The sequence below is a fragment of the Drosophila busckii genome, chromosome 2R, assembly GCF_011750605.1.
Source record: "Drosophila busckii strain San Diego stock center, stock number 13000-0081.31 chromosome 2R, ASM1175060v1, whole genome shotgun sequence".
Taxonomy (NCBI): Eukaryota; Metazoa; Arthropoda; class Insecta; order Diptera; family Drosophilidae; genus Drosophila; species Drosophila busckii.
Genome location: NC_046605.1, coordinates 12,385,813 through 12,404,657, shown reverse-complemented (window position 1 = coordinate 12,404,657; position 18,845 = coordinate 12,385,813). Strand labels below are relative to the sequence as shown.

The 18,845-nt window shown below is 43.2% G+C and overlaps 1 protein-coding gene across 4 annotated transcripts in view; it reads right to left on the bottom strand.

Annotated features, from left to right (window-relative positions):
- LOC108596142 (protein split ends) overlaps positions 1 to 18,845 on the bottom strand; it is a 53,112-nt gene that overhangs the window by 10,537 nt on the left and 23,730 nt on the right. Inside the window, exon 1 of one of the 4 annotated variants that reach the window (XM_017981635.1) lies at positions 3,598 to 4,539. The exons of the other annotated variants lie outside the window; for them this stretch is intronic. Within the exon in view, the coding sequence (XP_017837124.1) occupies positions 3,598 to 3,655 (58 nt within the window). The 5' untranslated portion in view covers positions 3,656 to 4,539. Of the gene's footprint in view, positions 1 to 3,597; positions 4,540 to 18,845 lie in introns of those variants that run through there. 4 annotated transcript variants of the gene reach the window in all.

The window sequence follows — 18,845 nt, the reverse complement described above, 5'->3', positions numbered from 1 at the left end:
AGCCCCAGACGCAGACACAGGGATACAAACTCAGTTAATGGTCGGTGGCACAGTGGTGCCAAAGCAATTGTAAGCTGCTGCCAATTTAGACTTGTAGAAAAAAGTGAAAATATATATTTTAACAGAGCTATAAATAGCTTGGAGCTTTAAGTTATTGCTGACTTTATTAGTCTTATGAAATGAGTTTTTGCCACACGGTTTTAAGAAGGCAACAAACCAGAAACTCGGCACGAATTGTCAAGGACTACAGCAGTAAAGCAGAGGCTAGAATAAGAACAAGGGCACAGCACGGCGAAGCTGAGCCAGAGCAGAGCAACAAAGGCGGCAGTAAAATAAGCAGCAGGCGTCTATTATGCGAAGGCATCATTTAAGGGGATTATTTTATTTGGACTCTAAACAATAAAGTGGGTTTATTAAAGGCAGCCAGGAATAGGATTAGCTCGTCTGTCTGCGATTTTCAGCGTGAATATAAATGTGCCTGTGTGTGTGTGTGTGAGCGTGTGCGCGTGTCCTTTGGCTAAAGCTTTATTTTTATGCCTGTGTCTGAAAAAGGACGAGTGGACGCTTTGTATAAAAGATGCGGCACTGCAAAGGCGCAAAATTGTGTTCTCGCTACCAAAAGGATGCCCCTCCCCAAAACAAGCATCCGCCCCCCCTGCGACCGCAGACACCATCTAACCAATTCCATCCACCCACACTGCCAACATTTGTGCAACTGTTTGTACAGTTGCGTTAAATCACACTCTGTGGTGAGCTCCTGGAGCTGTAGCCCGCTTCAAAGGAGGCTGTGCTCATGCTCAGCCAATTTTGCTTCAATGACTTTTAAATTAAATTTTAAACACACGCGCAAAGTAAATTTATTTATGAACTACAATTTATGCATAAATTTGAAAGCAAACAAAACAAATTGCAACTTTAAGTTAATCATATACTTTGATTTAACATGAATTAATTTCGGCTATTGACAGTTAATGCAAATGCCAAGCTTGAGATGTTTGCAGATGCTCACAAATTAGTTTGCTTGACCAAAAATGCGCACGAGTCCTTTGACAGCAGTTGAAAAGTTTGAAACTAAAAACTTGAACCAAAGTTCATGGAGTGCAAACTTTTTGTTTGCCCATCGAAGGCGACAGTTATTTTGGGCAAGGATACAGGATACATATGCATAGATATTGCTATAAGCTCTGTGAAGAAGGTTAAGCGAAACGAACTGCACACAAGCAAAAGGGCATAGATATCCTAGGGGCAGGCAGTGTCTGTCTATGAATTAAGCTCAAGCCACGAAATGAAAACTTTGCGAAATGTGTTTGGCTTTCGCATTTTGGATTTCTCTGTCGGTTCTTTGCTTTTGTTTTTGCCTCTCCACACAAATTTGCACAAGCAAACAGCGATTTTAAAAATGCTTTTCTTATTGCTGTATTAATTTTGGTAGCTTTGCCAACTTTTTCTGCTCCTCGCTCTATGTGCACATATGTGTGTCTGGAAATTCTTGGCAGGCAGTCTGCCTGTGTGCTCAACCAATGATGGGCGTGGCAAAATATCGCCCACTCATATGTGTCGCCCCCTTTGTGTGCGTCCGTGCAGCTCATGTCTGTGCTTTGGGGTCTGGGGTCTGTGGCATACAAAAAGGTGCAGATGTCGCTTCTTATAGCTACTGGGAACACCAATGACAACAAAATGTTAATGACTCTGACCCTTTGCTAGAACAAACAGCAGGATTTGGCATCAGTGCCCTAGGTTAGGGTCAACGTTGGTCACTTGCCTACGCCAGAACTTAAGTTTGTCATACAAATCCATTCGACCTGCCCAAGAAAATAGCAGGAGAAGCTGTTTGGATTTTGATTTACAATGCAATTTGATTGTCATCTGCTATATGAATAGACAAATTTTCAGGTGTAAGGCAATTCACTGGCATGTTAAGTAGTTTGTTTATGTACAAAGCTCTTGATTACATTCTGAGCTTACACAAACTCGACTATAATCTGCACTTCATTTCCAGCTCATTTACTCACTCAACTCAACTTGAACTCACAGGTTATTTGTGTGAAATACATGTGTGCATAAGCAAGCTTAGAGTTAAATTAGATAGTCGAAGTGTCTAACAGATGCATATACTCTAAGTATCAGGAACAGTAATTAAGAATTATTTTATGTTGTAAAAGTATCACTCAAGTAATATAATTTCTTTGTTGAACTACATTTTTCTACGAAGAATAAGGATATTCCTTTCTTACTTAATATTTTGAATTGAATTCTGTTTGTATAATCATTCATAATTCAATTTAATTACTATTTGCGGTCCTTTACACATTTATGTTGATTCGCATGACTGTAACTAACTAAAAGTGCGCTAGTTGAGTAAATAAACAATTATTATTGGCTTTGAATAGTCAGTGGGTGAATCTCTAATCTCGTTGCTTTTGTTTCATCATAAATTACATTACTCAAATATTGTTTGTATATGCATGCAGCCTAAATTCATTTAATTGAATTATCGCATAAAATAACAAATGCATTTAAATTCATTTGTGAGTGTGTGTGTGTGTGTGGCAACTGTTTATTTGACTATTGAGACTCAAAGCTGGAAAGGCGGGTTGGTGGTTCAATTTTTTATGACTGCGGCACATAAGCCGATAATTATTTATGCATGGCCAAATAAGCTAATTCCACTTTGCTATGTAAACATAGCAACAAAATGTATAAAGCATAAACAATCAAGAGCAGCAAGAAAGTGGAATTTATTAATTATAAATATTAATGTATTCTAGACAGCAGTGATCAGCACTCCAAGCCGTGCAAACTAAAGATCGCCCACACATTGATTCAAAAGTATCTTCAATGGAACAAACAGTGGCAAGAGTTCTTGCAACAGCCGCTGCTGCAGCTAGAACAAATAATTCTCTCACATTTCCTCCCCCCTCAGCTGTTGATCATTTTACGACCTTTGGGCATTGAGCTGTTGTTGTTAGCCCTAAGTGATCCCATTCTAGTTGCATGCCGCAGGAAATCGACGAAATTAATCCCCTGCCAACACACGAGATCCAAAAATATTTGAAAGCAATAACAAACATGCTTGAAATAAATGTAGGGGCGCACTAAATAATGCAACAGATCGAGAGTCTCCAGAGCAGCAGCAGCAGCGTCAAGAATGCATGTTGACATTTAATTGCCTGTTGGGCTCTTTGTCAAAATAAATAAATGAAAATTGACTGAAACTTATTGATGAAATTGTTGTAGAGACTGCGGCTCTTGTGTTGACAGCAGCACCCAAAATAAATGGGGGAGCAGTGTTAATTTTTTGAAAAGATCGCAGCGTTTCAATTAGAACTACATTAATAGCTGCTGTCAAAAGAATTTAATGTGGCGTTTAAAAATAGTTCAGTGTATAAAAAAGTTTTTCTTTTTGTGTATGCAGCTTACGGCAAAAGTTAACCATAGTTCACCTGCTGGGTGAGGCTATGAAAATTGCATATCCTTGATCTTAATGCACTTACAATGCTCGTATGACTAGTGATTGACCCCATATAGTAGGGCGGAAGGGGGCTGTGGGCAGGGAGCAGAACGAGAACGAGACGACAAACTTTACCAACGACTCACCACAAATCGGTATCGGTGCATGAATGCTGGGTAATCCTCTTGGTAGCCATTCCATCATTTATTATGAGCTGTAATCCAAACAAGGTGAAGGCAGCGCGAACGGAGTGCGTATTCACTCACGCATGGGACACAAGACACCGACAACACACACATACACACACGCACGCACACACAGACACTCACAGAGAGATGCAGATACAGACACGAGAGCACACTAAAGGATATGCACACAGGATGTTAGTTGGAGCTCCCTCTTTTGTCTGTCTATCTGTCTGTCTGTCTGTCTGCCTGCCTGAGTGTGTATGCGTTCAGGTGTAGGTGTGAGATCGCCTGCCTGCCTGCCTGCTTGGCTTGGCTTGGTTTGGTTTGTCTGTTTGAATCGGGTTGCACTACTATGTGTAATCCTGGCAAACGCTTTGCAGCGTTCTTGATGCACTTCTTCGTATTGTTGTTGTTGCTGTGTAGCTGCTGCTGTTGCTCGTGTTGTCGCTGCTGTCGTTGATATTGGTCGGCACTTGTGTTTCGATTTTTCACGACTAGCGGGCACGGCACGGCGCGCGGAGCTGGCGGCGTAACAAATTGAGTTAATCCAAGAAAACGGAATAATAGAGGACCCAAGCACCACCATTCACCATCCACCAGAGCAGAGCAGAATGGATGCGAGTGCGAGCGAGAATGAATCGCGAGTGTAAAGCGCTTTATAAATGATGCTGGCGCGCTGCGTGCAAAAGGTTCAGATTTACTTGTCCTCCATCGTGGATAAAGAAATGCATTAATGAAGGCAGCAGAAGTCTTGACTGGCTGCTGTTGCTGCCGCTTTCAGCGGATGCTGCTACTGTTGCACAAATTTCATTGCAGCCCGTCGACTGCCACCGAATTCTTTTCGCTACGCTTTGCTTTATTTTCTTTTCTTTTATTTTTTCTTTTTAATGTGTGTGTATATTTATATATACATTTATGCATTCACTTTGTTTTGCGTTATTTTTTTAATTTAATATTTACTTTGCACTTTGTTTAACTTTTACTCGAGCGCTTTTCTTTTCATTTTACTTTTCCAATTTAAATTCCTCGCAAGAAACTTTGCCTGACTACGCGACGATGTAGTCGCCTGCAGAGGAGCTCGTGGTTGGGATTGGGGTTGGGTGGGGGTTTGAGTCGAGCAGCGGATTGTTGTTTTTTTTTTTTTTTTGATGCTGCTGCAGCTCAAAAGAGTGAGACCGCGAGACTACACCACACCAAACACACACACACACACACACGCACGCACACACACACGCGCGAGTGCAAGGAAAACTTTAGCGCTTTCTTGAAGGCGAAAAAGGTTAACGACAAAACTTGAAAACTCCAGTGAAACGGAACTGGAAAGCGATTTGCTTGACGCTTGACTCGAGGCTTCCTTTAGTCGTTGTTGTTATATTTGTTGTTGTTGTTGTTGTTGTTGGCTGTCTGCACTGCATGCAATTTCGTTATTAAAATATTTGCACTCGCTTACACACGCATCAGAGCCTGATGATGATAACGAATCCACTTTTATAATTCTGCGGGCGCCCTGCTCACACCTGCGCTAACTTGCAACAGACACTTCAAGTGTACTAATTGTAATTGTAATTGAATTCGCTTGGCTGCCATTCACACACACGCACACACACGCACAAGCACAAGCACAAGCACATGTGTGTATATTGATATGCATGTATGTGTAAATAGAATGAAAACAAAACACGGCACTTATCACACGCGCTGGTAATTGAGTATCGCAATTACAATCGCAATCGCTATCGTAATCGCAGCAGCAGTAGCAGTAGCAACTGCACGGCAAATCGTCACTGCCACAGAGATTTGTACGGCGGCCACAATGGGAACGACGGCAATGGGCAACGGCAACGACTAAAGACACACGACGCTGGCGACGTTTGCGAAAGGACTAAAACGTGAGAGTCGAATTGAAATTGAGTTGGGTAAGACGTCACTCTACTCACTACGGCCAGCTTCGAGTCCACACACTCCGCTCCCTACTTACTCATTGTCAAATGCGCCACTCACACAGTGGGAGAGCGCACTTCGTTGCTGCTGCTGCTGCTGAAGTTGGCGAAGTGAGTGAGAGGGCCTTGCTCTCGCAACAGGGCGGCGTCGGCGTGTGAGCGCGCTAGACGAGAGATTTGACTTTCACATACACGAAAGCCAAAGAGAGCGCGCACACACATAAGAGAGCGAGCGTTTATGCTAGTGACGCTCTCTCTCTCTCTATCGCTGAGTGTGAGTGTGAGTGCGAATGTGTTGAGCAATTCATGTGCATTCTGTGGCAGCCTTGACGTGCACACACTGCGCTGCTCTACCACAAGCGACAGCAACAACAACAACAACAACGAGCACGACAATAAAAATAGCAACAACATAAACATTTCTGCCGCTCCCGCTGTTCGCACCCGCAGCTTGTTGTATTGGGGGTTGATTTTCTTGCAGCTAGCATGAGACGGCTGTCAGTCAGTTAGTTCGTCGGTCGGTCTGTCTGTCTGTCTGTCAGTCTGCAATATGGGGATGCGAGCGAGAGAGCAAGACTCAAAATGGTGGCCACCACCAGCAACCAGCAACACCACAACAATAACAACGCTCAGGTCATTGTTGTTGCTGTTCCCTTTTGCATTTAACACGAAGCACGCGCTCATATTGCTCTTGTTCTTCTAGCTGCCTAGCTGTTTTCAGCTCTTGCTAAGCCACATCAACAACAACAGCAACAGCAGCAACAGCAACGAAAACTGAGTGTTGTAAACAAAATTTGCGGTTCATGTGCTCAACACCTCGCTGCCTGAACTGCTCTTGTGCCGCTGCTGCTGCTGTCAACGTCGACTGCAGTAGCTGAGCTTTCTTTTCTTTGCTTTCTTTCGCACATTTTTCGCTTGCAAAAATATTGTTGCATACATTTAGGGTTAAGTCAAGTCAATCAGTGCGGCTCATGAGTTCAACTAAATTATGATTAAATTTGCAAGCAATCTAATTAACTTTGCATATCTGCCTAGATCAGTTAGACCATTGCGTCTTCTGCTTAATTTCCTATTTGGCAGCTGGTCTGTTTATGTACACAAAACGCTTCTAGCGCCCACGGTAACGTCGCCCCTGACACTGGCCGCGCAGCAGGCGACGAGGCGACTCGACGTCGGCACAACTATGTGTGCACATTGGCACATTTAACAATGACTCTGCTCACACAGACACACACACACACATACCTACATAGGTATAGAATGTGCATATAGCAGCCGGGAAAACCGCTCAGCGAGCCGAGGCCAACTCAGCAGGCGATGCGTGTAAAAAGGATAATTTGTCAATATGTTCGTTCGTTCCGGATTTAAACGGCCTCACCAGTTGGCAGCATAACCATCATCATCCTACTATTACTATCTCAGCTATGCCTAGACCTTCCATCTAATTCCCAATACTCTTACCTCTCTTTAATGGCCGTTCGTGCGTTTCACTGCCTCTATCTACATGGAGTTGGATGATGTTGTTCTCCTCCTCGCTCCCTTCTACTCACACAAATTCTTTGTGCCTGCCGCTTATTCAATTGCTCGCTCAGTCAACATACTCCTGGATGGCTGACTGACTGCCTGACTGCCCGCCCGTCTGCCCGACTGTCAGACGCCCCCTTGCCAGCCAGCCTTAGTTTTCGGTTGGCTGCTTCCACCATTCGGTTAGCAATGGTTAATAGGGCTTAGGAGCTGAAATTATTGCCTTGTTCAGTGTGAACCAAGCTAAATCGGATGAGTGCTGTTCACTAGTACTTTTCTATACCCATACACATACACATACACATACACATATGTGCTGTATCTGCAATGCGATAAGCGGTGGGTTGGCTCGACTTAGCCCCGGCTTGGATTGAGTTTCCTTTGCGGGCATGGCTGGGACACTGACACTAAACGTTTGATTATGAGGGGGTTGGCATTGGCTTTTGAGTGGGGGCAGTTTCAATGCGGGGTGGCGCTAAAGTGAGGCCAATTTGACATGGTAATAAAAAGTTCTACTAATAAAGTTCATTAAAAATTAGTGAGAATAGCTTGACAAAGCGCTTATCATATTTGATGAGTATTAAAATTACAAAAATCAATTTAGGTTTATTCCATTCTAATAGCCCAATTAGTAATTGATCGAGTCTGGTCGCGATTTGAAAAGCAAAGTGGAGAATACCAAAGCCATGCCAAACAACAAAAGCCAAAAGCAATACACAGAGAAGTGGTTACCCAATATCAATGCTCGCCATGTCCTGGAGCACACAGTCACAGTGGCCGAGACTTAACCGCAAAAGTTACCAAATCCTCTTCTCTCACACAGTCCAAGAGCACATCCAGACTTGTCGCGCCAAGTACAAAACGTTAGTGACGAGATTTTAAAAGCCATTTAGAAAAACACCCCCAGACACAAAACAAATCCACAAAAATACCGACACGAATACTAAGAAACCCAAATAGACACACACACACACACACACACACACAGACAGACGCAAGTTAGCGAGACCTTACACAAAAGTGGCGTTAAAAATGATGCGGATACACGATGTTCGTCAGCGTCAACAGCTAAGAACTGCGAGGACAAAGAGTGGGATGAAAACGAGGACAATGACAACAATGAGCCTTCGAGCGAAAACCGCTGCTAAAACTTCATGCTTAAATATTTTTCACACCACGTAGCGACAAGTTTGTGCAGTCTGCAGGACTTGGAGACGTGGAGAAGACGGGACAGTGTGTGTGTGTGTGTGCGAATGGAAGTGAGGATAACAACGCGTCCGTCCACGTCTTCAAAATGGCACGAACTTCAGCGGATGTACGTGGAATGCGCTGCCTGCAAGGGGCAGCAACCGAGCAGCAAGCAGCGAGCACCGAACGACATCCAAAGCGGGGAATGTGCCAACTAGACGGTAAATATCTAAATACCCTGCTCGTGCTAAATGCCTGACATTCAACGAGTGTGTTCTTGAAATTCAACTAGCAGATACAGATGCTAAAAGAATACTCGTGTAAGTCCGTTAAAGAATAGTTGTACCCAATCAAGGTGCTAATTGGTAGTCTAATTTGTAAATTTGAGGGTACCCTTTGGCAGGGTAACCCAAGACGCCGGCCAAGCAAATGTAAACCCAAAACACAATTGGTAGAAATTAAAAGGAAAACTTTAATCATTGCCGCGGGTAAGTGGCGACTGTGTAGAGAGACTTGGGATGTCCAAGAGTCGGAAACGTTGAATGTGAGCTGAAAGCTGAGACCGGGTCTGTCTTGGTTTGCAACTGTCTGAAAATACTACGAAACTTGTGCAAGTTTCCGGTCGTGTGTACAATTTTCCGTGCTCATTTCCGCAACCATTTCCACACTGCCAACGCAACACAAAAGGAACTTTACTTGAGCAGCCAACCAGAGTAGCAGCGCCAACTGTTGTGTGTACCAAGGGAATTGTTGTTCTTGGATGCACAAAAGTTGCAACAACTTGACGCTGATGGGGTCAGCACCGCAGGCAAAAAGAATAACGCCACAGCGAACAAATAGAGATGTACATATATACATAAGCAAACGCATACGAATAGGAGAACACATACATGTGTAGTGTTTAGTAACCAGCACATACTGTGCTGCTGCTGAAAGCCGAAAGTCAAACAGGGAACAAGGTTGGCCACTTTGCTGCTGCTGCTGCTGCTGCTGCACCTCCCTCTCTATTTGGGTCGCTTTGGCAAACTTTTTGCAGTCCATGGCTCTGCTGACAGACAACAGCAGCAGCAGAAAAACGAAAAGAGCATCGAGGAATAAAAAAAAAGGTGCAACCGAGACAATGAGACTGCAGGTGGGTAGTCGGGCATATGGCACCATGTTCGATCAATAGAATTATGCATGCGAATCGCAGCTTTTGCCATTTCATGACATGGGTGTTTATGCGTGTGTGCTCAACGTTCGTAAAGAGCAGTCAATCAATATGTCAGAGATGAGACTCATCACAAATTCGAAGCACAAATTGGCAGAGAGCACCAGAAGCAACAGCAACAGCAGCAGCAGCAGCACATGATGCACCTCCTAGACACCTTCGGTCTGTGGTTACTCGCCCAACGATGTCATACTGGCGTAAGAGCAGGAGCTGCACTCGTATGACCAGCACCGGCAATAATGGCATTTAAATGCAGGGTCACGTATCAATTTACTTGGTTATTAGTTACGAACCATAACCCAACAGCCCACCCACCCACTTATCACCGACGAGCAGCGCACACCGAACGTCGGCTTTTGGACCTGACCTGAGAGCTGAAATGCAGTTTCCCCCAAACAGATTCATATGCCCACTTGCCACCACTTGTGCTCTGACTCGGATATGAGCGTTTGGTTATATTTTCATCTCACCACCTCTGCACAGTGGTCAATTTGGCTAATCAAGCGGAACTCGATACTTGCAAAATATTAAATGAAATGAAGCATAAAAACCGAACGAAAAAGTGTTGGCTTTTTTTTATAAACAATTATTTCAGTTTTCAAATTGATTAGTGAACTGTCAGTGCAGTTGAAGCTTCGAACCGACCTCGGTAGCTGACCCCTTTTGTAAAGTTATCCCTTGACCTAAGCCCGATACCAAGCAGATGACAAGTAAATTCTTTTTTGTGATTTTTAAGTTTGTGTGTCTCGCTCGAAAATACGAACTACTGCCAATAATAAGAGCAACAGCCTGCCAAGACCGTCGCTGAAATAACATTGCTAAGTGCCTTGCTCTCGGCAGCAGCAGCAGCAGCAGCGCCTTGCTCTCCAGAGACCAGAGGTGCACTTGCTGCTGCACTTTCAGTGCAATACGAATAAAACAGTCTTGACTCACACGAGCCGACAGCACAGCCTGCATTCGTGCTCTCAGCCAGCCAAGAGAGCAACAGGGCAGGGAGCAAAAGCTAAAATTACTAGGCGAAAAATCTATGAATGTAAATATTCCAGACGCTGATTACACTCATGAGTTTTAATGAGATTGCTAAGTAATGAGATTGTAAAATTAAGCAAATAGTTCAATTTAAATTACACATTAGTTTGTTATTTGAATATAGTATGTGCCCACAGCTGTTTGAAGCTGAGGCTGAGCATCTCTACTCGTATGCAGTTCGAGAGTAACATCGATGCCTTTGACGCAACAGTCATTGGGCATTGAGAGCAGCATTTGCTCACTCTCACACACACACACATGTGCACGTAGCGCAAACACTTGGGGGGAAATCCCCCAACCATTAGTAGCTACAAATGTACTGCGCTGCCACAACAAATCCCTAAACAAGCAGGAACAACACGAACTGGGATCATAGCCGTCAGTAGCAAGAGCAACGGCAGCAGCCAGTCGACTTCCGTCGTCAACACCAGAGCCCAACGTCGATGCCGACGCCGACGCTGACGTTGGCGCACGCGTTGCTGTTGCTGTTGATAGTTGTTGTTACTGCAGTCTGCATATAGAGCGGAATTTCCGGACTAACCTCACAGCGCCCAAGCGGAAATACAAGCGGATTAGCTTTTAGATTTATATACTAACAAACACCGATTAGACAGGTGGGCATGGGTGGCTTGGCGCTTACTATGTCAGTGCAGGAGCGGGATAGCAAGTGAGTGAGAACGACATAGAGAGAGAGAGAGAGCAGCTCAAAGAGCGAAGCGGGTGTTGCAAAATGAGAGGCACGAGTTGGGACTTTGACTCCAAACGCACTTACAGACCCAGACCCAGTCCGAGCCATCGACCAGTGGCCGTAGGAGGGTTCCGCCCAACCGAGGCACACACAGCGTACATGACTGCGAGAGTTTCTGCGTGGCTTTCGAATGCCAACTGCATCGCGCTGCTCACACTGGACTGTGGGTGGTGGGGGAGATGGAGATGGAGACAAAGTGGGTTTGAGTCGAGTGTTGGCGTCGATAGTTGCTGTTGTATTTGTTGTTGTTGCTGTTGCATTTTAGTGTTTCCTGTTCGAAGTTCAAATGTGAGAATATTTTCATATGGCAAGCGTTGAACATTCAGCCCATACTCACACACACACACACACACACACACAGATGGCGACGTGTAAACAAAAGGTCACCCACTTACACCTACTCTGTGGCGATTTCGTAGCTGCCCCTGATGTGGTCTCAGCTCAGCTCAGTTCAGTTCAGCTCAAAACGACTCGGCTCTGTTCAGTTCAGTTCAGCTCAGCTCGCCTCGCCTCGCCTCGGCTCAGTGCTCATTTTTCAGATACCCCAACTTGGGCTATTTCCAACTAATAGAGTATGTGGCCAGCAAGGAATGCGACGCAGATACATTTTTCGGCCAATATTCTTGCTGGAAATTCGGTCGTTTTTGTTGTTGGCAGCACAATAACAAAAACAAAAGCAATATGCGGATTAAAAACAACTTGTGTAACCACAAAATTCTGAACAATGCTGTTTGGGCTTCAGACTAGTACCATCATCATCACAGCTACTATATGTGCATGCATAAAATCTCAAACACTATAATAAACCTAATTTGCAGAGAGGCCAGCATACTTTTGCTGCATGTGCAAATAATAGAGCTTAAATTGGAAATTTATTCAAAATGCAGTTTGGCCTTTATCAAACTTAAAATGAAATTCTTTTGGCTTATGAGCTCAGCAGATTAGTTTAGGAAAATGATCAAAGTACAATTCAAAGTCTGCAAGAATTATAATTGTTTTGCTTTAAATACGTTGCTCAAGTTTTATCTTATATATTTTGATGAAATTGCCATGACACTCAATAAAAGTTCGCAGCTCTCAGCGGATTTCGATGGCGGGTTTTCTTTTTTCGGCTGGGTGGGTGTAGCCAACCAGAAATGGTCGCCACCTTTGAAATTGCAATGAAAGTTGTCGTCAGATTGTCATAAAAATGCGATAACTTTGTTTTGTGTCGCTCTGTTGTTGTTTTTGTTGTTTGTGTGTGCAAGTATGTATGAGCGTAGTTGTTACTGATGTTTTTCGCTAGGAGTATGATAAATTTTTACGATGTTGCCATAACAATAAACCCGAGTTTCGGCTGTGGCCGTAGCTGGCATGTGAAAAGCGCGAGGAAAATGCAGGACGTGAAAAACTAATAAAAATCCCGACTTGTTGACTGACTGCCTGCCTGCCTGGCAGCGAAACTTTTATGCCAAACTACGCGTCATCAGAGTCAACGAAAAGCACGAAAAAAAAAACAGACTATATAAAAACAAAACTGGCAAAAACATCAAACTGTTGGTAGAGCGTGGAAAATGCCAGCGAAACGGGGCAAAGGACTGAAGACAGTGCAAATGGGAAAAGTGCAAAAATAGCAAGTCAGGTACAATGATGACCTCAATCTCCTGCAGACGCTTGTGTCACAAAGACTTGCATTGGCTGAACATTAACCAAGCATGTTTTAAAATCTAAAAAAACAAAGCTCGGCTTACTGGGCTTAATGCAAATAGTGATTTTCAGTATTCAGTATTCACCTGCGCCACGTCTTCCTCTTATAGGCGCATATGCATACAAACCAAGTGCGTACACTGGCCGTAGACAAATAACACACACACACACACACACACAGATATATATACAAGTAGCTAGTTGTATTTATATGCATGTGAGAGTGCGAGTTAGGTAAGGATGAAGCTGTGCTGATGCCTGCCGGCTTTGCGCATCAGTGCGCAACAACAACATTTGCAAATTCAATTGAATTGATACACGCACCACTTGTTAACCATTTCGGCATGAACTCACAAGGAACTGTCTATTGCCTAGCCAAGAGGCCTCCTACTATCTGCTGTTGTCTGTCTGTTAGTCTTATTATTGGTTTCACAGACACATCCGCACTTTAAATTGCCAAACTCGCATCACAGAGAATCTCTGTGCTCCACCCCCACCAAAATACACTCACGCTCTGTTGGGCATACGCATATAAGCGGTGCGTTGGATTAGTTGAGAAAGGGCTCAAGGGCTTATGAAATCAAAATGTGGGGGTTTTACATGCATTTTAAAATCAAAAATATCCCAAAGCCAAGCATTGGTGGTACTTATGGAGGACTGCCTAGTAAATAACTCAAAATTAAATATTCATCCTTATGCGATTTACATTTCGGGGAATACATGTTGATTTTCACAGTAAGCATTAAATTTATGTTTCCGCATTAAATTAAATATTCTTATAAAAATAAATAAAAGTGTAAGTGCAAAAGTTAAGCAGTGAAATTTACATAATAATTGCTTACATGCAATGCCCTGATAAGTATGCTACAAAAAATGAAGAGCCCTGTTTCATTCACTTTATTAAAAGTGTGCGAAATTAAATATCCATAAAAAATTACAACGCATTAAAAATACTAAACAGGCATACACAATACACTGTCAACAATTTTTACAACAATCTAAAATACACTTCACTTAATTGCTTTGTATCCTTTAACTTTCTATCTTTAGTCTCTGATCTTGCATTTTACATTTCTTTGTAGATACCCCTTAGCTTTCATTAAAGGGTATACAAGTAATACAATAACAATGGCAACAGGGCATTGGCAACAACTCAATTAAAATTCCAGTAGCAAAGTGCTCGAATGGAAATTAACCCCTATAAACTCATAATATGCTCAAAATGACGCACTTAAAAACACATTAATCACATCGACAATTACGGATGTTATGCCAAAAAATGTAATGGTGTGCGTTTCAGCAGCTGTAAACGAGAGGAAATTGTAACCGAGAGAGAGAGAGAGAGTGAGCGTAAGAGTGTGAGAGAGAATAAGAGATGGCTGGCGTGTGCTTGAGTGTGCGTGACGTTGCAACCTTTTCTGAAGAGGGGCGACTCAAGTGATGTACAAATGAAATTTAACAAGCAACTACCACGAACTCAAACGAATACAATATTACAGTGAGAAAAAATGAAAGATAGAGTGCAAATTAAGTAATGTATGAATAACAAAAATATTATTAATAGAAAATAGCAACTTATTTGATTTAAAATAAGTAACTAAAGTGAAATTAAATACTTTATATGCTAAGTATAAGAACAAACAAAAAACTCATTAAATTAATTAAATGAGTGTAATTATTTTGCGCAGTGTATACACTCGGATACCCACAGAAGTGCATTGGCAGCATAAAAGCTTTCGTGTCATCATTAAAAACTGTTTTTGCTAATTAAGTGCTCAATTGAGCATTCAATTGCACATGCACACACACACAAACAAACGTGCATATGTATATATAATATACACACTTATACACGAATGCCCGCACCCATAGCAAACTGAAGAGCGCTAGCTAACAACAAAATAGGGTAAATATCCACTGAAGCAAAAGCAGAAAAACAAGCCAAATACATATATATATATATGTATATGAAAAAAAAGAAAGCAAATAAGATTCAGTAGCATAGGCCAAACCAACGGAGCACACAAATAACACAAAACACAAATGTTGTGCTGCTGCTTTAGAAATGACCCTTCGGCGAATGCAAAAGCAAACGAAATGAAATGAAATGAACGAAAATATAACAAAGTTGGTTATTTGCTCAGTTAATGCAAAATGATTGCCCAAGGGACTGCGGCAGCAACAGCCATAATATCTCAAAAATATTGCATACAGCAAGCGCCAGGCCAACGCAGAAGCGACAAAGGCAACAAAAGGCGAACAAAGCAGCAGCACCGAACCACTTGTAGCAGGAAGAGAGCAGAGTTAGTCCAACACTCGCACATTGAGCCAAAACGTGTAACTGAAGGTAACAAAGCATGTAGACAAAGAAACCAGATCCAAGGCACGGTGGGCAATGCGTCCTAATTAACTGAACAAGAAATTTATAAAACAAAATACGCTTTTATTTTTATTGCATATTTATGCTCATTTGTTCCATCGTACAGCGCGTTACATGATTCAATAAAAATTACGCTGAAAAGTATGCAATAACAAACGAGCAAGCAAACAATCCTCGCTAAACAGAACGTTAGGGCAAGTTTAAAAGAAGAAAAAGTACTTACGAAGCTTACAAACAAATATTTATAACAGTAAATCACTTTGGTGCTAAAACACACATACACACACACACACACACACACACTTGCAACACAAGCACAAGCGCTCTAACTTGCCTTTCAGCAGTCGAAAAGTACAGTGGGCAAACGAGCAATTTTTATGGCATGCTCATTATAGCATATTAAAGTGGCAGACTCTTTAGCTTAATTTATATAAATGACTAGAAAATAATTTGTATCAACCACCAAAATTTCAATTCATGCTCATATAATCGAAGCCTATTTAAATATTGTTTCCCTCGAACTTTATTCATTGTAAAATACTCAGCGCGTGCTTGTCTTATGTCAAATACAAGGGTAGAAAAAAAAAAAAAAACGAAATCCAAATAAATATGTTTACCCAAATTGGCAACTAACCAAGCAGCACAAAAATGAAATAGAATCAAAATATCCCCTAACTAACCAAACTAAGGAACAACAAAAACATACAGAAAATCAAGAAGAGAGTCGGAAAAAAACGAAAGGAAAGAGACAAGTCAAGCGTAACATTTTTATTGACATTGCGGTTGTTGTTGTTGCTGTTGGGAGAAACGCACATTGGATTTCAGTTAGCAGCAACCACTGGCTGTAACCGCCGACACGACACCACTGAAACCACTAGCCAAAGCACAGAACAGAGCGTCGCCACCCAACCCACAATCTTCAGCTAAGTGGCACTTGTAAGTGTGGTGTTTATGTTTCATACATCAAGGGTTTATGGGCTAAACGTTTATGTGTCTGGCAACAACAAGCTTTTAAAGGGTTTTACACACACACAGACACTCACACACACACACACACACGCACACGCACAGTAGCACTAAAGAGTCAATGTTGAAGTTTAGTCTGCCTTTGGCTTTCGCTTTGGCATGGCTGCCACTTATACTAACGCATTTTTAGCAGTTGACGTTGACTGCACACTTCAGTGGCTCCCAAAAGACGCCCACTCAATGGTTGACCTCGACCCAAGCCACATACGGGCCGTCCGAGCAGCAGCATTACGAACATATTACCGAATGTATTTTATCTTCATCGATTGCCAGAATTTATATCTTTTTTCATGCCACATCAGCGTTCCACATAATGTGTCTCTGCCCCCAACCCAGACAACAGAGTTGAGTTTATATTGTGGTGCTGACAACTCCCAACTGTACATGGCTGCATGAGTAGGTGTCGCTGTGTGCGTAAACAAGGATATCTACGCTATGTGACATGTAAGCTGGATAATAAGTGCATCTTAACTCTTGGAGTCAGCTCAATGGCTTAAGCTTGTTACATTATATTCACATTTCTGTATAGGTAGTAGTAGAGCGAGAAATAGGAATGTTAACACTTCGCAACATGCAATCATGTTTGCCAATTATGCAAATGCGTCCCACTGTGCTGCACCGTGGGGCATAACTTTGTAAATACTCCAAACACTTGGCTTCATGTTTACCACAATTTACTGCGACTCGAGTTAACACAAACAGCACAACTTCAGAAAATAAATGCACATTTTTTGCCACATTTCCGGCGAACGTGCTGACACCCAACCACGACCACCCCACACCCCACGAAAAGTCTGCCCAGCAACTCGTGCCATGCTGGTCGACGTCGTTGTCCTGACAGCTCCGACCAAGTTGGGCCACAATAAAGTCCAAGAAACGGGTCGGAGAGGTCGCCGTTTGCCATAAGCCAAACTTGTCTGTGTCTGGAATTCTCCCTCTCTCTCTCTGTGTATGTGTGTGTGTGTGTTTATGTGTCTGACTGCCACTGCCTGCCACACGGGTGGTGTGCGACGAAAGTGTGGCAATAAAAAGGATAATGTAACTGTTATTCTACGCAAAACGGAAACGACTGTGTGGCCAGAGGGCCAAGCCACCCCCGACAGTCAGTTGGCAAGTGTTTGAATTATTTTTGCGGCAAAGGTGGCAACTGCAACAGCGACCATGGCCCCGGCAACGGGCCAAACCCACACCCGCCCACCCTTGGGCACAGATGTGGGCGCAAAAGTGAAAAGAACAACTCGAGCTGGAGCTGGAGCTGGAGCTGTTGTGAGTGACTGAACAAGTGCCAACGAGGAAATGACTGTCAGTGGTCTGGGGGCGGCAGCGAGGACGGTCGAGCTGAGGTTTCGACACAAAATCAACGAGCGTGCGACTAAGATAGAGAGAGAGAGAGCGAGAGACTGAGAGCGAGACCGAGAAGGTGCATGTAATGTGTGTGTGTGATAAAGAGCGAAGCCGGAAAATTGTGTGGAAACTTGAGCTTCTTTTGAAATTGAGGCCGGATATGGCAGCCAGCCCACTCGCCAGCCCGCTACGAAGTCATGGGGCGGGCAGGCAGAGAGAAAGATGTTGTTGTTGCTGTTGTGTATATAGAGTAAGAGAGCGAGTAAGCAAAACGACGACCGATAGGGCGGGAGAGATTGAGCAAGAGAGCGCGCCGCTTGTTGTGTTAAACAAAATGTTTGCGGGTGCAATAAGCGTGAATTCAGTGGTTTTATGTTTACTTATTCAGCACGCAACCACCTCACACCACACTACACCACACCGCACCCAGTCCACATGCAAGTTCGGCACGAGGACAATTATTTGATCCACACTTGCCCCCATGCCGTTGCCGTTCATGTTATCCCCATGGTGCAGTTGTTGTAGTTGCTGCCGCCGCCGCTGCTGCTGCTGCTGTTGATGATGAGTGTGGGTTTGTAATATACTTTTGCAAATCGATGCCAACTCCTTAAACGATGGGTGGCTGCTGGGGTTGGGACTGGGACTTGGCTGTGGGGCTTTTGGGGGCGGAAGCATGTGGCACGCTGAATGGTCTTGAGTGTTTTCGTATGGTTGACAGGATAACACGAAGTAATTCAATTCAAAATACTTTATGCTGTTGCTTTTATTATTTGTGCTAGTAACTCTCGTTGCTTCGTTTCTCGTTTGTCTCTCATTTCGGCTGCCTTTGCCCTCTTGTTATTGTTCCTTGTCGGAAGTGGTATTTTTGCAGGTTTATCAGGGGGAGTGTGGGGGCTCTGGCTGCACTAAAAGTTGTGTGTGTGTGTCTCTATGGTCTGTGTATTTGTGCGTGCGGTTGCTGTCTTTATTTGTTTTTATGATGTTTCCTTTTTGGCATTTTATTTAAGAAGTTTACCAACGCCATTGCTGATGCCATTGACGTTGCATAAATAAGTAAGAGTCAGACTATATACATATATAAATGTTATATACACAAGCCGACAACCGTAGCTCCCTCATCAAACTCATCGA